General features: G+C 41.3%; 2 protein-coding genes across 4 annotated transcripts in view; both read left to right on the top strand.

Annotated features, from left to right (window-relative positions):
• The first annotated feature begins 724 nt into the window (after positions 1-724).
• Positions 725-11,733, top strand: slc25a14 (solute carrier family 25 member 14). 2 transcript variants are annotated; one of them, XM_027177339.2, is made up of 9 exons: positions 725-893; positions 1,542-1,640; positions 2,404-2,542; positions 5,497-5,591; positions 6,148-6,233; positions 6,752-6,847; positions 7,718-7,842; positions 8,174-8,387; positions 9,001-11,733. In XM_027177339.2, the coding sequence occupies exons 2-9, from the start codon at positions 1,577-1,579 to the stop codon at positions 9,040-9,042; spliced, it is 861 nt and encodes a 286-aa protein (XP_027033140.1). In that variant the 5' UTR covers positions 725-893; positions 1,542-1,576; the 3' UTR covers positions 9,043-11,733. The 2 variants fall into 2 exon arrangements, with proteins under 2 accessions (XP_027033140.1, XP_047661442.1); XM_047805486.1 differs by lacking the exon at positions 725-893 and having other exon boundaries at positions 1,518-1,640.
• A 679-nt stretch (positions 11,734-12,412) lies between these two features.
• The window catches only part of pof1b (POF1B actin binding protein), a 30,055-nt gene continuing 20,858 nt past the window's right edge, over positions 12,413-21,609 (top strand). Inside the window, exons 1-2 of one of the 2 annotated variants that reach the window (XM_027177323.2) lie at positions 12,413-12,940; positions 15,256-15,324. In XM_027177323.2, the coding sequence (XP_027033124.1) occupies positions 12,566-12,940; positions 15,256-15,324 (444 nt within the window). In that variant the 5' untranslated portion in view covers positions 12,413-12,565. Of the gene's footprint in view, positions 12,944-15,255; positions 15,325-21,609 lie in introns of both variants that reach the window. The other variant, XM_027177322.2, reaches the window with a different exon arrangement.

The following is a 21,609-nucleotide window of genomic DNA, read 5'->3' on the forward strand; positions in this document are numbered from 1 at the left end:
TCACTCACTCACTCACTCACTCACTCACTCACTCACTCACTCACTCACTCACTCACTCACTCACTCACCCACTCATTTACTCACTCACTCCTTCAATCACTCACTCCTTCAATCACCCACTCACTTACTCACTCACTCACTCTCCCACTCACTCTCTCACTCACTCACACACACACACACACACACACACACACACACACACACACACACACACACACACACACACACTCTCATACACACACACACACACACACACACACACACACACACACACACACACACACACACACACACACACACACTTAATGTGTTTATTTTCTATTGCTGTGAGCTAAAATTATTATTCTACAGATTTACTTTACATCCTTGTTCCGTTTTGCTGAACTTTTAATAAACTGTGATTTGATAAAAGAAACTAACAAATGAATAAAGATAAACTTTCCCTAGGTTTGTTGTTTCTTTATGCTAAAATCTGAATGAAATATATATATATATATATATATATATATATATATATATATATATATATATATATATATATATATATTATAATATATATTTATTATATGCTATTAAGCGTTGTATATAATAATATTTCCTATAAAACGTATTTCTAATATTTGATATAAAATGTGTTTTTTTATTACAATAACAGATCTAGGGTCAGGGTGACTTTGGTTCTACGTCACTCAAAAATATGGGATGGACTTCCGGCAAACAGCACTTCCGGTTCTGTTCTGATTCGTGGGAAAATGAAAACTAAAGTGTTTGAGCTCTTGAAGTTTTTTGCGCTGGTTCGTGAACCGTTTTTACTTTTTTCTGTTTGTTTTTGTTATTAGACCAAATGGAGTCCAGTGTAAAATAGTAGAAAGCGCTTCATAACTTCATCTCAGGTACGTGTTTAATATTACAAGCTGATAAATATTACAGGTTTAAAGAAAAGGGCACAGTTTTCTACTTTACTGCTGTGACACGGGTTAGTTAGCTTAGCTTAGCATAGTTTAGCTTAGCATAGTTTAGCTTAGCATAGTTTAGCTTAGCATAGCTCATAGATATCTATAGCATAGCTTAGCATAGCGGTCAGCTAATTGCACTAGTTGAATGCAGTAGCATTTCTAGCCTGACGCTAGACGCTGTATTTTAAACGTACAGTAATTTTAAACCTACTGTAATGTTTACATTAATGTTTGCAGTAATGTTTAGATTTATGCTTCACTGTGATGTGGTGAAGGAAACAAATTAGCTTGATTCCTGTCAATCAAAACGAGCCGTTAAACGGAAGTAGGTCCAACCCGAGCTCATTCGCGTTCACCAATCACGTTTGCGCATTAGGTGACGGACTGACCGATGAGCCAATAGCATTGCAGCAGGTTTGCTATGGCGCTGTCATGAATGTCTAATGCGGTCTTTTTTCCCAGTGTGCACATTTTTGGTCATGTCTCCTTCCACACTGGACGTATTCACAACCGGCTCTATGATGTTTCAAGATGTCCGGTTAAAGCAGCTTGTTTTTAACTATTTCGGCTTCTTTTTGTTGTTAGTGGGCCTCCACCAGGCTGAAGGAACCTCCACTGAAATGTCCAGTCTGAACTGGAAGCCGTTTGTTTATGGAGGAATGGCATCGATTGTTGCAGAATTCGGTGAGATTTTTCGTGCATGTTGTGTTATTGTCTTTCTTTTCTGATGATGATGATGATGATGATGACGACATGCGAGCTGTCACTATGTCAGTTTCCCCATTGATTCCCATTTCCCTGATGAGTACAAACGTGATGCAAAAGTGATGCAAAGCTCAAATTTACATCCTGCTTCAATCACTGCACATTTTCAACAGATTGCCGTAGATGGCGTGATATTCTTATTAAGTGCACCTGCATCACCTTGATTACCTACAAATCTTTAACGAATATATACGTAAATATATGTGTATATGTATATATAATTTGACAGTGTCCCGGACCAGAGTCCTGAGTTTTAATGCCTGAAGGAGAGACGACAGAGATTCTGTTCACACCTGGTATTAAAATCTGGCTCGTAATCCGATCGCAAACCGTTTACACGCGGTATTACGAATGTGCCTCATGTGACCTCGAATTTGATTTATTTGAGACGTCAGTCGGCGCCTTTCTGATCGTCGTCCTGTTTTATTACATAAAGCTTAAACGAACGCCGATGAAAGACCTTTTTATGATCACAGAAGTAGATTTTTTGCGCGCAGTAAAGTGCAGTCTTCCACCTTCCACATCCTTGAGCTCTCAGACGCCTGAGATTGGCCAGTGCCACTGTAAACGTGATTGACAGGGGACACATACTTTCGGTTCACCCCTACCTCACAGATATTTGAACCCTCTGTCATCTGAACTGCCCATGCGTCCCATAATATGTGACGAATTTAAATCCCAGGTACATTTCCTATCGATCTGACCAAAACCCGACTCCAGGTCCAAGGCCAGTCCCAGTGCATGGAGGTCCGCTACAGAGGGATGTTCCACGCCCTTCTCAGGATCGGACAGGAAGAAGGCATCAAGGCCTTGTATTCTGGGTAAGAACACACTATCTGATCGAATAGGTTGTTCACCAATCTCACCTGGTGAGTTGTTAAAGGAAAACCATCTAACACGGACGTCTGAACTTCACTTTACACGATCGCTAACTTCTTATGGAAAACATGGCACCAACCAACCAACTAAACAAACGAGCAGCAAATTAACTCTAAAATCCTTCAGAACACACAAGCAGTAATTCAGTATATAAATGTTTCACGTGCTCCTGGTTCTCAGACTGCACTGCTATTTTATGAGTTGTATATCATATCGCTCACAGAAGCTGCAATCATTTAAAAATAGCCGATGTTAAAACCACATGTGGTATACAGATAGGTTCCTGGCAAGTCCAGAGTGCTTACAGTACTAGAACACGTTGGTCATTTTGTCCGACGCAATCGGAGCTTCGACTCGGACAGAACGGTATGAAAGAGTGTCTGGATGCTTAAGAATTTATTCCCTGATGTTCTGATGGTTTCAGAGGGCAGAGTTTATTATTAAAACTTAAGACATTAAGGATGAAATCTACATGACACCGTCACACAAACGAGGGGAGGAAAAGCACCTTTCTGTTAGGTTCTTCCGCTTACACACATGATCTTAAAGACAATTGGCTAGTGTCCTTGTGATTGACACTAGAAATAATTTATGCCCCTCCCTCCCACTCACACAGCACGGCCGGTTTTACTCTCTTGACTCCCGGGTGGCATTCACTAAATTCCAGGGGTTTCCTTACCACGACGTAAGGAAAAAAAAAAAAAAATAGAGCATACCTACGATGGATAATGAAGGACAAAAAAGTCATACAGGTAGATTTTATATTTTATATCGATTATGCTTTATTATCTCACAGTTAAGATATTTTTGAAAACAAATAAACATCCAGAAATTAGGGTTAGGTTATCAAATAGGCCACGTCTACCCGATGCCGCAATATCTGTTACGCTGTTCTGAAATCCCTGGAAATAAGTGCATCCCGCTCCCGGCTACGGATTTTTAGGGAACAGAATGTAAAATCGGTTGCTGTGAACCGTCTGCTTTATTGGTATTGCATACGCAGCTCTCACGGTTTACTTTATTAGTTCAAATCTGGTCAAGAGCTCCAGCTAAAGTTCACACCACTTCAGAAGCGACATCTCGTTCTACCCATAAACTCTACAGCGCGAGACTTGGGAGCTTAAACAAAGTTCTGGACCTGTATTTGCATGAGTTTATTCATTGTGCCTCCCTGCTGCCCTGCAATCAGATTAACGGCACATAAACGCACAGGTGTACGGGCATTCCTAATAAAATGGCCGCTTGGGGTGTGTATGCATCCAAAATATGTAGATCGTGTAGAAGACATGTCCAGTTGATCGATTAGGTTTAGTTTAACATCAGGTGGTAAGGTTTATTATTTAAACTGCAGCCTAAAGTATGTGCTGTGAAAGATTAAACTTATTTATTCTGACAAACTCGCCGTGTGTCTTTTGGTCACTTTCACTCTATGGCAGAGAAACACAGAAGTTCCTACTGTTAGAAACTCTTAACAGTAAATCATGTTTGTCTTTATATATTGTTTCTTTTTTTTAAGTAGTATTTTGATCGCAGGAACAAAGCCGTAACAGTCAGGAGTTTTCTTGGTGTCAGCCACCTAGTCACGTTTCCTCCCTGTGTTCAGAAACACTGATGACCAATTGCAAAATATGCAAAGGGAAGCTTGGACACTCCCAAAATGTGTACAGCATGTTACATACATGAGAAATGGCACAGTAAACAATAATCTGTGCCCATATTCATAAAGACACTAAGAATGATCTCAGAGAGCTCCTGATAATCTTGCGAGCGATTTGGGACCGGGAAAATACTACAACTTTTATCTTAGAGAGGAGGCGGAGCCTAAACTGTTACTAGGTGACATGTTCTGTAGAAGACTGTGATTGGTTGTCTTATAAAATAATATATAGTGACGCTTTTAAAATCTGGTCTATTGTAAAGCTTCACTTTGTCTCTATGTTCAGATATTTGAGTCTATATGGTGTAGGGATTACATCGGTGACCGACCGATCTAACATCTGTATGTTATAAACGTAATGTAAATGTAAACATCTCCGACACAGAGCAGAAATGTCAGAGACACAGAGTTTCAGAGATGTTAGAGTATCACTAAGTGACATAGCGGCAGAATTATATATAACGTCTGAGATGTTATCTGTAATCCGAGGTCACAATAATAATCCCTACACGATCTAATCTGTATCATTTTATCAACTCACTATCATTATTAAATATCGTATACAACACATTTCTTCTCCTTCTTCACCTTTCGGACATTTTCTCTTCTGATAAAGAAACTCTTCAAGCTCTTAAACGTCCTCCTCGGTACTAATAACACTTTATGACCTTATGAGCTCTTTTCAGGTTATAGACGCTTTATGAAGAACTTTTATATTTTTTAGGATCTTCTCTTTCATTTTAAGGGAAAACGCCCACTGAGAATGTTCATGAATACAAACTTTGATAGTTAAGACTTTTCTGTGGTGAGAAACACCTGTGGGGTTTAAATGACTTCTAAAAGTAGTTTTAATAACTGTTTATTATAATGTAATTACCATTCAAGCTTCAGCAGGTGATTTCATTTTATCTGTATTATGCTGCCAGATTGAAAACATTAGGCCTCATGTTTTTTTTTGTTTTTTTTTAAAATGGAGAAGTATTTTATCCGAAAATCTTATATACGAATGTTTACAAGAAAACATTCTGTAAATTTGGCAAAACAGAGTCGTATCCTTCTCTGGCGACTTTATATAAAATCTTTATCTAAAACGTAGAGTGTAGATCTTGTTTATTCCGCGTGCTATTTGTTTGCCGAACTCAGGTTTACGCACAAGAAGACTAGCTAACGTAAGACCTGACGGAGTTCATCCAGAACACGTGTGTTAACGCTAGATGGTGTTGATTTTCTGTGTTGAAGGATCTCACCAGCTCTGCTGAGGCAGGCGTCTTACGGGACGATTAAAATCGGGACGTACAACACGCTGAAGAAATTATTCGTGAGCCGTCCCGAGGGTGAGTACCGAAATCCGATCGACCGTATACATCCGACCTCATCCGGCGTTCAAGTTAAATCAAAGTAACGTCAGTGTGTGAAAATATCACTGCTTTTTGTAGAACAGTGGTACCTGGGGTCTGGAGTCACAGCTCAGTACAGCGATGTGTTCACCGTGTGGAGCAAAAAACAAACAAACAAACAAAAACCCTGAATTAGTTGTTTTGGAAAGAGACGTGGTTACAGCGTCAGATTTTTGAATATATAATGACATAAGTGTGTTGCTCTATTTTGCCACCTAGTGGTCGAACCCAGCATTTTTTTAAATTTATTCGTTTTAGTCCCCAAGATGATTAGGGGCTGCCTTTTTTTTTTGTTTGTTTTTGTTTTGTTTTTTCTTTTGCTGATCAGTAATATCTGACAAATGGCAAATATTTCAATCGGATTTTAGAAAAAAGAAATTTAGAAATCTGGAAATGTTTACATTATAAAGAGACTTGACTATTTTTTTTTCCTTCACGAGCTACATGACACTCTGAAGTTAATCCGAAGCTCGGTGCTCTTTGCTGCTTACAGATGAGACGATGGTCATCAACGTGTTCTGCGGCGTCGTCTCGGGAGTCCTGTCCTCTTCTTTAGCAAACCCTACAGACGTGCTGAAGGTGAGGCATGACAGGAAATCTTCAGACTCGTTTCTTCAGCTGCCGAGAGCTCGATTCTGATTCTGTTCTATCGGAGTGTGTTGATTTCCAGATGATAACGTATTAAAGGAAAAGTCTTGACTTTAATAGATGTTTGTGAGCAGGTTGCTAAGAAAACCTGCCTGGAAAACTGACTTCTGGCCCAGAATGCTGGTTTGTGATTGGATGCCTCTCCTGTCAGTCATTTTATAGACACTTCACTCTACAGACCAGAGTAGATCCTGAGGGCGGAGCTTCACAAGCTTCATGTGTGGAAATCATTCAAATGTTGAATCTACATAACTGTTACTAAAGTAATGTTAAACGGATAAAAGGTTTAAACTGATATAAAGAACGACGTCTTTCTAAATGGAGATTTTCAGGACGTCGAATCTTCCTCTTCCTTTCTAAGAGGAATTTGTGCTATTTGTCTGTGTCTCTAGGGGATTTGTAGTGAATATCATCATCATGTATTGTGTTTCTCTCCGTATTGTTTGCAGATTCGCATGCAGGCTCAGGGCAGTTTACTGCAAGGCAGCATGATGGCCAACTTCATCAACATTTACCAGACAGAGGGCACACGAGGACTCTGGAGGGTGAGGAAAAGAAAACAGGAACTAGCTAATATGATCTTAAGCCACACGCTCTATTCAGAGCTGCTGATTCACTGAAACTTTGATTCACTGATTCACTGAAACTTTGATTTACTGACTCACTGAAATATTGGTTTACTGATTCACTGAAATATTGGTTCACTGATTCACTGAAACTTTGGTTCTTTGATTCACTGATTCACTGAAACTTTGATTCACCGATTCACTGAAACTTTGATTCACTGATTCACTGAGGTATTGGTTCACTGATTCACTGAAATATTGGTTCACTGATTAACTGAAATATTGGTTCACTGATTCAATGAAACATTGATTCACTGAAATATTGGTTCACTGATTCACTGAAATATTGGTTCACTGATTCACTGAAATATTGGTTCACTGATTCAATCCAAAGCTTTGGACCACCAGGCTACCAGCGCTGCGCCCCTGAGCAATGTACTTAACCCTCAACTGCTCTGTTGTATAAATGAGGTCAATGTAAGTCGCTCTAGATAAGGGCAACTGCCAAACACCATAAACGTAAATGATTCACTGATTCAGTGATGTTCTGATGCCCTGATCATCAAAAGGATTTTAATGACCTGAGCTTTAGAGTTCACGTTTACGTCTGTACAAAACAGCTGCATTGTTTTTATTCAGTTAAATCCAAAAACACAAAATTTCTTACATCGTAAATAAATATAACAATATAAAATAATTATATAAAAAAAGTATAGATTAATCAGACCTCACTAAAAATATGTGCTATTGCTTACAGTACCTGTCTTTTTTGTTTGTTGTTTGTTTATTTACTCTAACTCGTCTAAGTTTAGCTTACGCTTGACCCAGCTGCTGAATCATATGTTTCAGGGCGTCATCCCGACGGCACAGAGAGCCGCCATCGTGGTCGGCGTCGAGCTTCCGGTCTACGACATCACAAAGAAGCACTTGATTGCTTCTGGGATGATGGGAGACACGGTTTTGACTCATTTCATGTGAGTAACACACATTTATAAGTCCTGTATAAATTCACATTGGCAGTTCAGGACTCAGGAATATGTAGTTAGTGTGTCGTTAGCAGAAGCTTTTGCACCGCTAACTCCACATTGCCAAACATGTACAGCTTGTGAAATGGCTTGTTGCTTAGCAACAGAAACCCAGTCAGAAATTTAACAGTGTGTTTCAAGCAACATTCTGTTTAACTTTATTTCACGTGAGAGAAACCTATACTGTCTGTTCTACTCCATGTGCTGTAGTCAGACGACGTATTGGTTTACCTGTCGTTCTGATTTGCCTCATCGTAACATCCTGGTATTCGTTCTGCAGTTCCAGTTTTGCGTGCGGTCTAGCAGGAGCGCTCGCGTCCAACCCTGTGGACGTGGTGAGGACACGGATGATGAACCAGCGCGTGCTGTCTGGGAATTTTCTGTACAAAGGCACGCTGGACGGACTCATGCAGACGTGGAGGAACGAAGGTTTCTTCGCCCTGTACAAGGGCTTCTGGCCCAACTGGCTGCGCCTCGGACCCTGGAACATCATCGTATCCTTTGTGGCTGATTTATACTGGTTTATGCTGGTTCATACTCGCCCGTGTATCTTCCGAAACATTGCTGTTTACCATTCAGGGTTCCAAGTCGAGCTGTAATGTTTCAGGAGCTCAGTTTCATTTTTAAATTACCAGCCATCATCATGATTGTTGTTATTATCTGTTGAGATGTTTTTAACACGAAATCTCTAACCACAGAAGGAAAGCCGCTTATTATTCTTACTCGGTAACAGTCAAGAACAGCAGATAAAGATGTATAAACATGTAATATGCAGATAGAAATAACACACAGCACCAGTTTAAGACTTTGTGCCGTACACGGTACTACGCCGAACCTGATTCTTTAAACGATTCGTTTCCGAGATCGTTAACAAGCGAAGCTCCAGGTGATCTCAGGATACACACAGCAGACAACTTGAGTCATGTTATAATTAAACCTGTTAGAAAAATTCCTAAACTTCCTAATGCGCTTCAGCCTGTTTGCTGTTTTAGTTTTTACATCGAATGACCACTAGAGGTCAGTATATAGTCAGCATGAATGTGTCGTTCAGCAAAATAAAGGAAACTGATTTACATAATGTTGTAAAAGCCTTGACTGCGACTCCAGTTCTTCATCACTTACGAGCAGCTGAAGAAGCTTCCATTATAGAGTTCCTGACACTGACATGACACTGCACCGGGTGAAAGTGTGCGTGCGTGTGTGTGTGTGTGAGAGACGGGAAGCAAGCGAGCACCACTTCCTGTTTTCATCCTGTTGTTCTCAGTCCCTCCTTGTAGCACGTAAACATGATTTATATATTTTACTGTGTTTTTTTTTTTCTTTTTCCCCCGTTGGATATTAAATCTTTTTATGAGTTTGCACCATGATTTTACACCTAAAGCCTTGCTTTATCAATCATGGCAGCTAAATTTTAGGTCAGCTCAAAGACAGGATGGAACGTTACGTCAGATTGTCGTGACGTCCAGAGTCGACAGAACGCGCACAAGGTCATTGGAAGTCGCTTCGCTTCACTCCACAGCAGCCTTGCGCTCGTTCACCAACTGTCTCAGTCCAAACGCGTCTCTCCTCGCCTTAGTCAGTCAGTCAGGATCTGCGGCTTTAGTAGCGCTGTTAGCGATAGTGTAGATTGTGTAGCAGGCGCGTGAGAGTCGCATCCGAAGCCGAGCGCACTCGGGATTGTGTTTATAAAGAGCGCCGTGTCCGGATTAGCTTTACTGGAGCACCTTTATATGACGTGTAGGTCAGCCTGCTCTGAATGTTACTGTCAGCAAGTCTAGGTTAATTCAGCAACATTTTGTGTTAGAACACAATGGAATTCAGCACTCCTTCTTTTTCATTATTTGTTGCCAAACGTTGCTCAGCCCAAACGGCAGATTTGTTTCTGTTAATAATCTCACTGCAGAGGAAGATGTGTAGAAAACGCACAGAACCGAAAGCACTTCTGTCCTGCAGGGCTCTCTTTTATTGATGTGTGTGTGTGTGTGTGTGTGTTTGTATACGAGCATGTGTGGAATTGTATTATATTTTGTGTAGCTGTGATAAACTGTACATTATGCTGCTGTACATTAGAAAGTGTTAAGCTCAGCTTTCATTCTTTCTTTCTTTCTTTCTTTCTTTCTTTCTTTCTCTCCAAATTCTGACCTGTCAAAGTGTACTGTAAAAAAAAAAAAACATTTTAAAATGTGACATCGGTACTGTTACTTCTACATTTTTTTTTGTTTTCAACATTGTTCAGGATACAAAAAGCGAGAGTGCAAACCTTCATGATACTGAAACCATGTGTATGGATTTGCTTCTCTAGTCCATCATCTTCTATTATTATTATTATTATTATTTATTATTATTATTATTAATGCTATAAGCAAGTTTTGTGTTTTTGTGCCTGCACACACACCTGGTTGGTCTGCCTGCCTGTTGTAGAGGTTTTTAGGAAACACCCACACGTTTGTTGTAACAATTTTGCATGAGAGCTTTCGCTACTAACTTTTCACGCCTGTGTGCTGCATCACCGTACAGAATCTTCCCAAGCGACCGTTCGGTGCAATATTAGATGCGAGTGTGTTACATGGAAGTTCTTTTAAGAGCCTTGTTTGTGTAATTATCTAATCAGCCAATCACGTGAGAGCAGATACAAGACCAGAGACTTGGTTAATGTTAACACACACAAAAAAAAGAGAGAGATATAAATGTGACTTTTTGACAGTATAATGTGGTGGTGGTGTTGTAAGCCACGGGTTTAAACTGCCTCGGACAGAAAGGGTACGGTGACTTTAAAGAAATGATCACATTTGAGATGCTTTTCTGATCAGCACGGATGTAAACAGCGGTTATTTGAGTTACTTTCGGTCACCTCGAACCAACCTGGTTAGTCTCCACGGTCCTCTTTTCCACACACAACTAGAACTGTTCTGCAGTGCAAGATATTTTTGTTTTAAACTCTTTTGGCTGATGGGATGATTTCACGAATGAGCAGTTTGAATGGTGTTCCAGGTCCTAATGTTTCAGCTGACTTCAGTTACTGTATGTGCTTGTGTTCTGTTCTGTTATCCAGAACGATAGGTTTGGCCTCAAAACATCGCCTGGTTAAGGTAATGCCTGGATTATGTCAAGACTTGCCTCAAGTCTATCTTCATGAGCTCGAGCGATCGACACATGCGATCATCTCAAACACAAACCGTTACGTGACGCCTGCTTTCAGGTTTCAGCCGAGACCGAGACCCATGTGCCATAATCTTTTCACTACATTTATTAGTCAAATTATTTTATTTAATTTTTTTAAAGGTTTTCTTTTGGTCTGTAAAATGTTTGTATTCTTTTTAACGTGCACTTTTTGCTTTTGGAATCGTGTCGTGTTGGGAAAAATGTTCAAAACCAAATTTATTATTATTTTTTAAATCAAGATTGTGTTTATTTATATATATAAATTGAAAACTTTTTTGGATTGTTGCCGTGTTTTCACATCTGGGAGGACGCAGCCGATGACAGTCATATCGATGTGTTGCTTTCATCGTTGCTTTTCCCCCTTTTTTTTTTTCACGAGCATGTTTCATGGATCTCGAAAGGAACACAGTCATCACAAACCCTTGCATGGAGAAGATTAACGCAGCACATTTGACATGATTGGAACCTGCAGCTCTTTGCTTTCTGCCTTGCTTTATTCTTCTCAATACCACGTTCTCAAAAAAATGTGTCCTTCTGAGGTCTTCAATCATTTTTGGTTCTAATGGTGAACATGTTATTACTTAACCTTATTTGTTGCAGTAATATATCTATTATGTGGCTGGTTTTGCGTTGTATGATATAAATGTGCATCTGACAATAAAACAAAATCCTGGCGAATCATCTGCCTTGTTTATTCTTTGAAGTATTGTTTATTCATTTTAATAAACACTCAAGTAAATGGAAAGCAAGCTTTTATTATGCTTTGGTAGATTTATATTTCTATGAACAATACCCGACGCTTCCTGTTTGCAGTGTTTAGTGATTCACTCCTGAATCGTTTTGTTTTGAGAAGTGACACTTTCAAGTGAGTCGAATCAATGGAATCGACTCTAGTGTAAGAGTCGTTTTCACGCTCTGCTTGTACTGTATATGGTGTAAAATAAAACAAAAATAATTAGGAAACTTTTTTTTAAAATTTGTAATGTTCGCAATTATATACAATACAAAGTTTCCTTACAGTGAAATTTTGTCATTTCATTTATTTATATCAATGATTTGTTTTTAATTATCTATTTATATTATATAATAAAACAATATTTATATTATTTATATTATATTACACTTATTTATATTATATTTATTATAGATTATATTATATTCTTTATTAAAAGAATAACTAAAAGCAGCCTTTTTTGTCCTTATTCGCTCATTTGTTGCTACCTGACCGAATGACTGAATGAATCAGCAGGTGTTTTTTTTCCTGAACGATTCAAGAGGAATCGGTTCGTTGATGACTCGCGCTCTCACCTGTTAGCCACGCCTACTATCAGGTATCAAACCTGCGCCCTGCCCTTGTCCGTGCCCACGTCCATACCCAGACTCCACCCACTGACGACTACGTCGCTCCTGAGGGGAACTTCCGAGTCTGTTGTCCGGACTTCAGAGCAGAAGTCGTCTTGTTCGTCGCTTTCTCTTTTCTGAGCTCAGTTCATTCTACATCCATCCTAACATGACGCTACCGTCAGCGCACAGCACCACCACCACACTCCGGACCGTCAGCGTCGCTTCGGAACCGGCCACAGCGACGCTGCTCTCCCAGAACCAGCTCGGCTTCACCGGCGGCGCGACTCTGCGCAGGGTCGGTGTCTCTCCGGCGCAGTTCTCCTCCGTGCAGTACGTCAACGGCTCCATGGACGGCACCGCGCTCCACGGGAACGTGCGCTACCTCATGCCCGTGAACATGCAGCGCGCATCCGAGTCCTACGTCGTGGTCAATCAGGCGCCGCAGATGTTAACGCCGGTTTACCTGCAGAACGTCCAGAACGTCCAGAACATGGCCCGGGTCAGCGTCAGCAGCATGGACGAGACCGACAGTATCCAACAGGTGGTGAGTTTTAACCTTTATTTCTTTTTGTTTTGTTGTTGAGACACTAAATAAAGGTTAAGATTAAGATAATGTAAGATAAATAAGTTCCTAATGACACGGTGCAGGTGTTCTGTCACTTTCTGTGCCTTTCTAATCAGCATTATCACTTCAAATATATATCAGTATAACCCTTGGTGTGGTTTCTTGCCACCCCTTTGCCACCCCCGTGCCACCTTTGTGTCACCCCTGTGCCACCCTTGTTGCCACCCTGCCAGTGTTCGCCCACATTCTGTGGATTTTTAAATAAAACTGTTTGGTCAAAGTTTGTATGATTTGGCCCTTTAAAGCTGTTCTTGGGTGTGGCGACAACTGCGGGCCGTTTCGAAAGCCGCCACCCTGCCGCACGATCCTAACCCTAATAGATGTCTAGGTGTTGCTAATGGACACCTTGTGGTGCTCACCAAAAGTCAGGTCAGGAATATATGAGTAGGTTTAATGTCTCTGGGTGTGATTAGTGGGGTGGTACAGGGTGGCGTGGCAGGTGCCCTGATTCCCTCGTGAAATTTCATACAAACAAATAATTTTTTTGTTTTTAACTAAGATATAAATCCGCATTCCTATAAGTAGTAAAGGGTGATGTGGTAACTTCAGTCAGCTCGTTCCTGCACAATTCTGCCACTACACCCCAGGGTTTAATCCATGAACAATAGTGTTGGTGCTGTTCCATTTTTTCAGCTCCACGAAACACGGAAAGAATTCCGCCGTGACACGAACGCACACACACACACACACTATAAAGTCTTTTTTTTTTTGTTTGTTTTGTTTGTTTTCCAGTTAGCTGTTGAACTTCCTGTACTGTTTAGTTTCCTTCCACGTGATTGGGAGCGTTTTTCATCTGAATTCATTAATCATTAATCCTTTAACTCATTAGTCTTTATCACGAGAGCTCGAGTAGGTGTTTACGCTTGTTTTAACACACCTGAGAGTCTGCTAGATTTTACTCATCCCCGACTGGACGTTTAGCGTCATGACAAACCGACGTTACGAGCACGAGAGCCGCACGGAGGATCAGGAATTAACACAAGGCACGAAATACTGAATAATACAACAAAGACAGGCTTGTAGTTTTCACTTCACGAGTGTGCAAGAAGGAGCTACGGAAAACTTTCGCTCAACTATTCGTGACATCGAGAGTGTTGTTTGCAGTTCATTTGGTTATGTGATGCGTTCAAGACCGTAACCACACAATAAACACCTAAAATACTGAAATATATAAGAAATAATATGGATAAAGAACAGATAGACGTAAAGACTTTCCAAGTTATTTACACACTGAGATTTCTGTACAGATAAACTGGAAGAAATGTCAGGTTTAAAACAAAAAAGTTGGCGCTTCGGAAAACAAATAAAATTCCAGGTTATCATCGCTGCCTCGGAACAGGAAGTGATGCGATAATAAAGGTGTCGTTATCCGCTTATAATACGTCGTGCGTCGTTACAGACGTTTGCTGAAAACGTTTTTTTCTAGTATGAAACGTAGTGTAATGTAACATAAATCCCTTCAGGTCACGTACGTTAACACCGATTTCTATCCAGTCTGATTTATTTTTCCTAATAAAACAAACATCTTGGGTTTCGAAATGTTTTTTCTTGTGTCACGTTGAGTTGTTGGAGTCCAGTAGAGTTGGTGCGATGTGTACAGACAGCACAGCTGCCGTGTGGGTCCCTGAGGCTCTGAGCGAGATCATGAACCAACACGCAAACATACGCTACATACAGTACTGACGTCACCCCCGAATTCTTCCTTTTATTACAGATAGCATCGCTTAAACAGCTAATTTACCGCAATTAGCCAAGTGTGAGCAAACCACGCGAGATGAAGAATATCTGAGCTCCGGAATGTAAATCTCATGGGTTCAGTGACGATACATTTATTTTTATTTATTTAATAAAGTTTATTTTATAAGCATCTCAGCCTATAATAGGTGAGGATTCATAACATAACGTGACGTAATACGCCGAGAGAGAAAAGATGCCGCAGATCAGATGACCCTCTGTGGTGGTCGACACGGACGTGATCTCATCTGAGTTCGTGTCCCGACGATGCAGGCAGCCTGTAACTGTAATCTGTAGAGATCTGTGTGAGGATAAAGCTGCGCTTCAGAGGAAGCAGGTGTTTGCCTTCAACCTGACCAAAACTAACCTGGGGAGAAAATGCAGGGGAAAAGGAAAAGGCGAGGAAATCACCAACCTTCAGTACTTCGGTTTAAGGTGTGTGTCCTGTGTCACATGATGAGTTGTTAATACACTTGTGTGTGTGTTCTTGTGTTTAGAACATCAATGGCCAAGCTTCGGTGTTCAGTACGCCGTCGAGCCCCATCAAGAGTCCCGAGCCTCCTGAGGTAAGCACTGAAGTGTTATTGTTTTTTATTTTGTTTGCTTGTGCAGCTGTGGTTTGTTTTGCACTTCACACCAAGTCAAGCTGTGTAGAGTTTGAAGAGTATGATGTGTAGAGTGTGTGTAGAGTGTGTGTAGAGTGTGTGTAGAGTGTGTGTAGAGTGTGTGTAGAGTGTGTAGTGTGTGTGTAGAGTGTGTAGCATGTGTAGAGCCGTGTGTGTGTAGTGTGTGTGTGTGTAGTCTGTGTATAGTGTGTGTAGTGTGTAGAGTTTGAAGAGCCTGATGTGTAGAGTGTGTACTGCATGTTTAGAGCATGTAGAATGTGTAGAGTGTGTAGTGCATGTGTAGGGTGTGTGTGTGTGTGTGTAGAGTGTGTAGCATGTGTGTACAGTGTGTGGTGCATTTGTAGAGCTGTGTGTGTAGAGTGTGTGTAGAGTGTGTGTAGTGTGTGTGTGTAAAGTGTGTAGAGTGTGTAGTGCATGTGTAGTGTGTGTGTAGAGTGTGTAGCATGTGTAGAGCCGTGTGTGTGAAGTGTGTGTGTGTGTAGTCTGTGTATAGTGTGTGTAGTGTGTAGAGTTTGAAGAGCCTGATGTGTAGAGTGTGTACTGCATGTTTAGAGCATGTAGAATGTGTAGAGTGTGTAGTGCATGTGTAGGGTGTGTGTGTGTGTGTGTAGAGTGTGTAGCATGTGTGTACAGTGTGTGGTGCATTTGTAGAGCTGTGTGTGTAGAGTGTGTGTAGAGTGTGTGTAGAATGCGTAGTGTGTGTGTGTGTGTAGCATGTGTAACGTTTGTGTCTAGCATGTGTGTAGAGTGTGTATTGCATGTGTAGCGTGTGTGTAGAGTGTGTGTAGAATGCGTAGCGTGTGTAGTGTGTGTGTCTAGCATGTGTGTAGAGTGTGTATTGCATGTGTAGAGTGTGTATTGCATGTGTAGAGTGTGTAGTGCGTGTGTAGAGTGTGTAGCGTGTGTGTAGAGTGTGTAGTGCGTGTGTAGAGTGTGTAGTGCGTGTGTAGAGTGTGTAGTGCGTGTGTAGAGTGTGTAGTGCGTGTGTAGAGTGTGTAGTGCATGTGTAGAGTGTGTAGTACGTGTGTAGAGTGTGTAGTACGTGTGTAGAGTGTGTAGTACGTGTGTAGAGTGTGTAGTACGTGTGTAGAGTGTGTAGTGCGTGTGTAGAGTGTGTAGCGTGTGTAGCGTGTGTGTAGAGTGTGTGTAGAATGCGTAGCGTGTGTAGTGTGTGTGTCTAGCATGTGTGTAGAGTGTGTGTAGAGTGTGTATTGCATGTGTAGAGTGTGTATTGCATGTGTAGAGTGTGTATTGCATGTGTAGAGTGTGTATTGCATGTGTAGCGTGTGTGTAGAGTGTGTGTAGAATGCGTAGCGTGTGTAGTGTGTGTGTCTAGCATGTGTGTAGAGTGTGTGTAGAGTGTGTATTGCATGTGTAGAGTGTGTATTGCATGTGTAGAGTGTGTAGTGCGTGTGTAGAGTGTGTAGTGCGTGTGTAGAGTGTGTAGTGCGTGTGTAGAGTGTGTAGTGCATGTGTAGAGTGTGTAGTACGTGTGTAGAGTGTGTAGTACGTGTGTAGAGTGTGTAGTACGTGTGTAGAGTGTGTAGTGCGTGTGTAGAGTGTGTAGCGTGTGTAGCGTGTGTGTAGAATGTGTAACGTGTGTGTAGAGTGTGTAGTGCGTGTGTAGAATGTGTAGCGTGTGTGTAGAGTGTGTAGCGTGTGTAGCGTGTGTAGAGTGTGTAGTGCGTGTGTAGAATGTGTAGCGTGTGTGTAGAGTGTGTATAATGTGCTTGCAGGGCTTATGGGTTTGTGTAAGAGTGCTGTCACTGGAGGCGGTGTGGAGGGTGTGTGTAGTGTGTGTAGCGTGTGTAGTGTGTGTGTGTGTGTGTGTAGAGTGTGTATTTGCTGGAGGCGGTGTGGAGGGTGTGTCACATGAAGGAATGGACTTGTTGGTTCCCACATGAGCGGCTGTGTGAACACCTTCCTTCAGACTAATAAACTGCTGACAGCTTCACAGTAACTACAGAAACCTCTCCATGTTCAGCCTACAGAAGGAAAGCTTTTAACCACAAGCTGAAGTTACCGCACACAGTCACACACTCGGGCCTCGGGACGGCAGCTACGTTCCCTTTCTCTCAGAATGACATCATTTATAACCTGCAGCCATTCTGAGCTGCGACGCTGGGGGGAAAAAACCCGCCGGCTATCGAACGCAGCATGTGAATAAACTATGCGGTGAATAATATAGAAATAATGGACGATGGCATCGACATCGATTTATAAAATAGAATTATGAACCATTATTACATGAAAAAGTTCACATGTTGTGATAAACCCGAACCCACTCACTGGTCCTCCAGGTCCTTTGCTTTTCCAGCATCTTCTGACCCATTTCTGTTCCATATCCATTGGCTGTGGGATGTTAAGATCTGTCAGTTTCACACCTGCTGAGGGTTCGCTGATGTTCAAGGGGGTGTTTAAACTTTTGAACAAGACGATCGGGGTGAATCTATCGTTTAGTTTTCTGCGAAACATTTAGACATCTTATGACAGGCGGAACTAAATGAAAAAAAACTAAGATCTTTAAATAGAATAATCTTTTATACAGTTGAGATCGCCCTGCTCGAAAGTTTACACCCCCCAGGCTCTTAATGTGTCACGTTTCCTTTTTAAGCTATTTTTCCGAAGCAACAGTTCCTTAAAGGGACCCTAACTTTGAGGAATAAAGAAATATCACAGTAATAATCGAAGGACTTTATGAGTATTGTATACAGCCATCTTTCCTGCAGTGATGGAGGCAGAAGGGCTGTAAGAGAGAGCGAGGACTGAGAGCAAACCTGATAATGTCTGATGTTTTACTGAACAGGTGATGAACAGATGGTTTACAGGTGGAGGATTTACTGCACCGTCACTGCTCTCAGTCATGACTCTGGTCCTCGTGTAGGTGAACATCTGTGGACAAGCTGGGGGGGGGGAGAGCAAGAGAGAAGAGAGAGAGAGAGAAGCAGGGGGAGAGAGAGAGAGAGAGAGAGAGAGAGAGAGAGAGAGAGAGAAGCAGGGGGGAGAGAGAGGGAGGGAGAGAGAGAGGGAAGGAGAGAGGGAGAGATGAGGGAGAGAGGAGAGCTTTATTTTCCTTCTCTCTCTCTTCCTCTCCTCTCTCCCCCCGCGCTCTGCTTATCTTTCTCTCTTCGACTGTGCGGTTTTTTCCAGTCCTGCTCTCTTACCCACCGAGAGAAGAGAGTGGGATAAGGATATAAGATAGATAGATATATATAGATCGAGACACATATACAGATATTTTTTTATAATATATATATCATAGAGAGATATATATATATGAGATAATATATATAAATATATATCTATTACATATAGTTATTTACTTATACCTTTATATATTTGTTTAATTATTTCATATATATATACACAAACGATATTATATATATATTTTTATTAATTTATTATACTATATATAATATTAATTGATATATATAGATACTAATCATATACATAAATATATATTATATTATTTTTTAGAAGATATATATATATATATATATATATAATTATATATATATAAATATATCTATACATATATATCATTATATCTATATATATATATATATATATACTATATATATATACGATATTTTTTATATATATATAACATCATATATATATATACATATATATATATATACATATTAGATAGTATAGAGTCAGCGCATTCATATATCATAGAGAGAGAGAGAGACAGAATTCTTGAGAAAATCTTAAGATAAAACTCTGCATTTAAACGTCTGTCAGTTTCTCTCTCATTCTCATACTGATCTGAGCTGAATTGTGTGTTTGTGTGTGAGAGTGAGAGAGAGGGAGAGAGGGAGCGAGAGAGAGAGAGAATGCAAAGCCTGTCTCTCTCTGTTTTGCTGTCCCATCTTTAACACCCCCCCCCCCCACACACACACACACCACCACCCTAATGATCCCTTTAGTCGTGTGCTGAGTGTTAACATGTTCAGATACTACAAAGACAGCGTGCTGTTATAAGTGGAGTATAAACATGTTATTACACTTCCCGAGTAAGCTCCAGGTACTAAGTCGAGGATGTAAAGTGTAATAATGATGCTGTGATGCTCCTGTAGTTCTGAGTGAGTTAACGCCAGAGCGTCGACACGAACCATCGAACCGAGCAGCAGAAGGTAAAATCCTACGCTTTGTTTTGACGAAGCCAAATTTGCAGGTAGGTTTAGTGAGTGTTCAGTTCCACACCTGCAGATAAAACGTCACACACGTGACCCGACGTTCTGACCTCCGGCCTCAACACCACCACCTTTAGACCTGCCAGATGTTATCAGCTGGAGGTCAGGTTGGTCCAGTATCCTGCCTCGATCTTTTTTTTTATCGTGTCACGTTAAGAATGTGTTTGTGAGCTTTTTGTGTCACATGACTAGTTTCCATGTAAATCAGCTACATATCGTGTCTAAGAACCAGGAACAAGTTCTCTACTAAGTTCTCCCGGCTTCCGCACGCTCCTTTACGTTCTCCGAGTTTGCTGCAGATATGTAGCTTAGTAAAAAAATCGAATTTATGCTTTTGTTTTTTTCCTTCAAATTCGCCACGAGTGTCGTGTCAGGCATCGTTGCGCCTCGGGACACACCGCTGGCAGGAGAAATGAGAAAAAAAGCAGCAGCGTGTTTTGATCCTGATCTGTTTTCCAGCTGATCAGCTTCTCGGTGCGGTGCGTTTTTTCTGCCAACGTTCGTTTGTTTTTGGCAGTGACAAGAACTGCTTGATGTTTAATGGTTAATGAAATAGGACTAGATCAAGAGAGATATCAGACAGAGAGATAGACATCATCACACAGGAATGCAGTTGAGCGGAATTCCTCGGTGAAATCATCAGTTCACGACTCAACCGAGCTGTTTTTTTTAAACCTTGTTTTCTTCATCTGTCCATCAACACCTGCTTACTTTCATACACAAATGTTCCTCAGTGTGTAGCTGGCATTGATGCATCCATAAATAATTTCTTTTTTGGGGGGCACGGTGGCTTAGTGGTTAGCATGTTCGCCTTACACCTCCAGGGTCGGGGTTCGATTTCCACCTCCGCCTCGTGTGTGTGGAGTTTGCATGTTCTCCCCGTGCCTCGGGGGTTTCCTCCGGGTACTCCGGTTTCCTCCCCCGGTCCAAAGACATGCATGGTAGGTTGATTGGCATCTCTGGAAAATTGTCCGTAGTGTGTGAGTGAATGAGAGTGTGTGTGTGAGTGAATGAGAGTGTGTGTGTGCCCTGTGATGGGTTGGCACTCCGTCCAGGGTGTATCCTGCCTCGATGCCCGATGACGCCTGAGATAGGCACAGGCTCCCCGTGACCTGAGAAGTTCGGATAAGCGGTAGAAAATAAGAGATAATATCGTAATTGAGCACAAGTTCTGATTCTTGTTTCATTCCTGATCTCATAAAAGACTAATTCAGAGCCTCGTGTCTTCTAAACACTTTTGTAATTTGCAATAGCAAATAAATGGCAGTCGCTTTAATCTATAGGCACGTTCGTCTAAAAGGGAAATACAGTAGCTTGACGGCATCACCTGAAGCGGCCGACGAAGCCCGAGTACGTTCGGAGGTGTAAATCATCGTGTGTAATTAACCGCCACTTGGGTTTGTAACATTCCACAATCGCACGCTTTTGGCCTGCAGCCAGATTTTGAACATAACTCTGTTTCTGATCATAATGCCAGCCAACGTATACAATAACAAGGTCATGCAGTACAAGTGCAACGTATAAACCAGAAGAAACGGTGACCGTGACAACTGTACGCTGTAGGAACAGTGTAGGAACTGCTTCCCTTTTTTTTTTTTTAATCACATGGTTGATTTAGAGGAAATAGAGAAACCCTTATGTGGGTTTTCCCCACAATTGTGTAGAAGGTCTTTGTATGCTGTAGCTGTGCAGTTTCCCTTCACTGGAACTAAGATAAGCTTCACGAAGACACGGTGTGGAGGTGAGAAGGTTGGAGAAAGTAGAAGAACATTGAGTGTCCTGCACAGAGCCCTGAATCTGACTCAACACTGGAACTGGATTCTCCTCAACATCCCGACATCAGAGTCTGATCTCAGTAATGATCTTGTAGCCGAACGATCACAAATCCACACAGATACTGTACACTCCGACATACTGTACACTCCGACATACTGTACACTCCGACATACTGTACATTCCGACATACTGTACATTCCGACATACTGTACACTCCGACATACTGTACACCCTGACATACTGTACATTC

The sequence above is a fragment of the Tachysurus fulvidraco genome, chromosome 21, assembly GCF_022655615.1.
Source record: "Tachysurus fulvidraco isolate hzauxx_2018 chromosome 21, HZAU_PFXX_2.0, whole genome shotgun sequence".
Classification (NCBI taxonomy): Eukaryota; Metazoa; Chordata; class Actinopteri; order Siluriformes; family Bagridae; genus Tachysurus; species Tachysurus fulvidraco.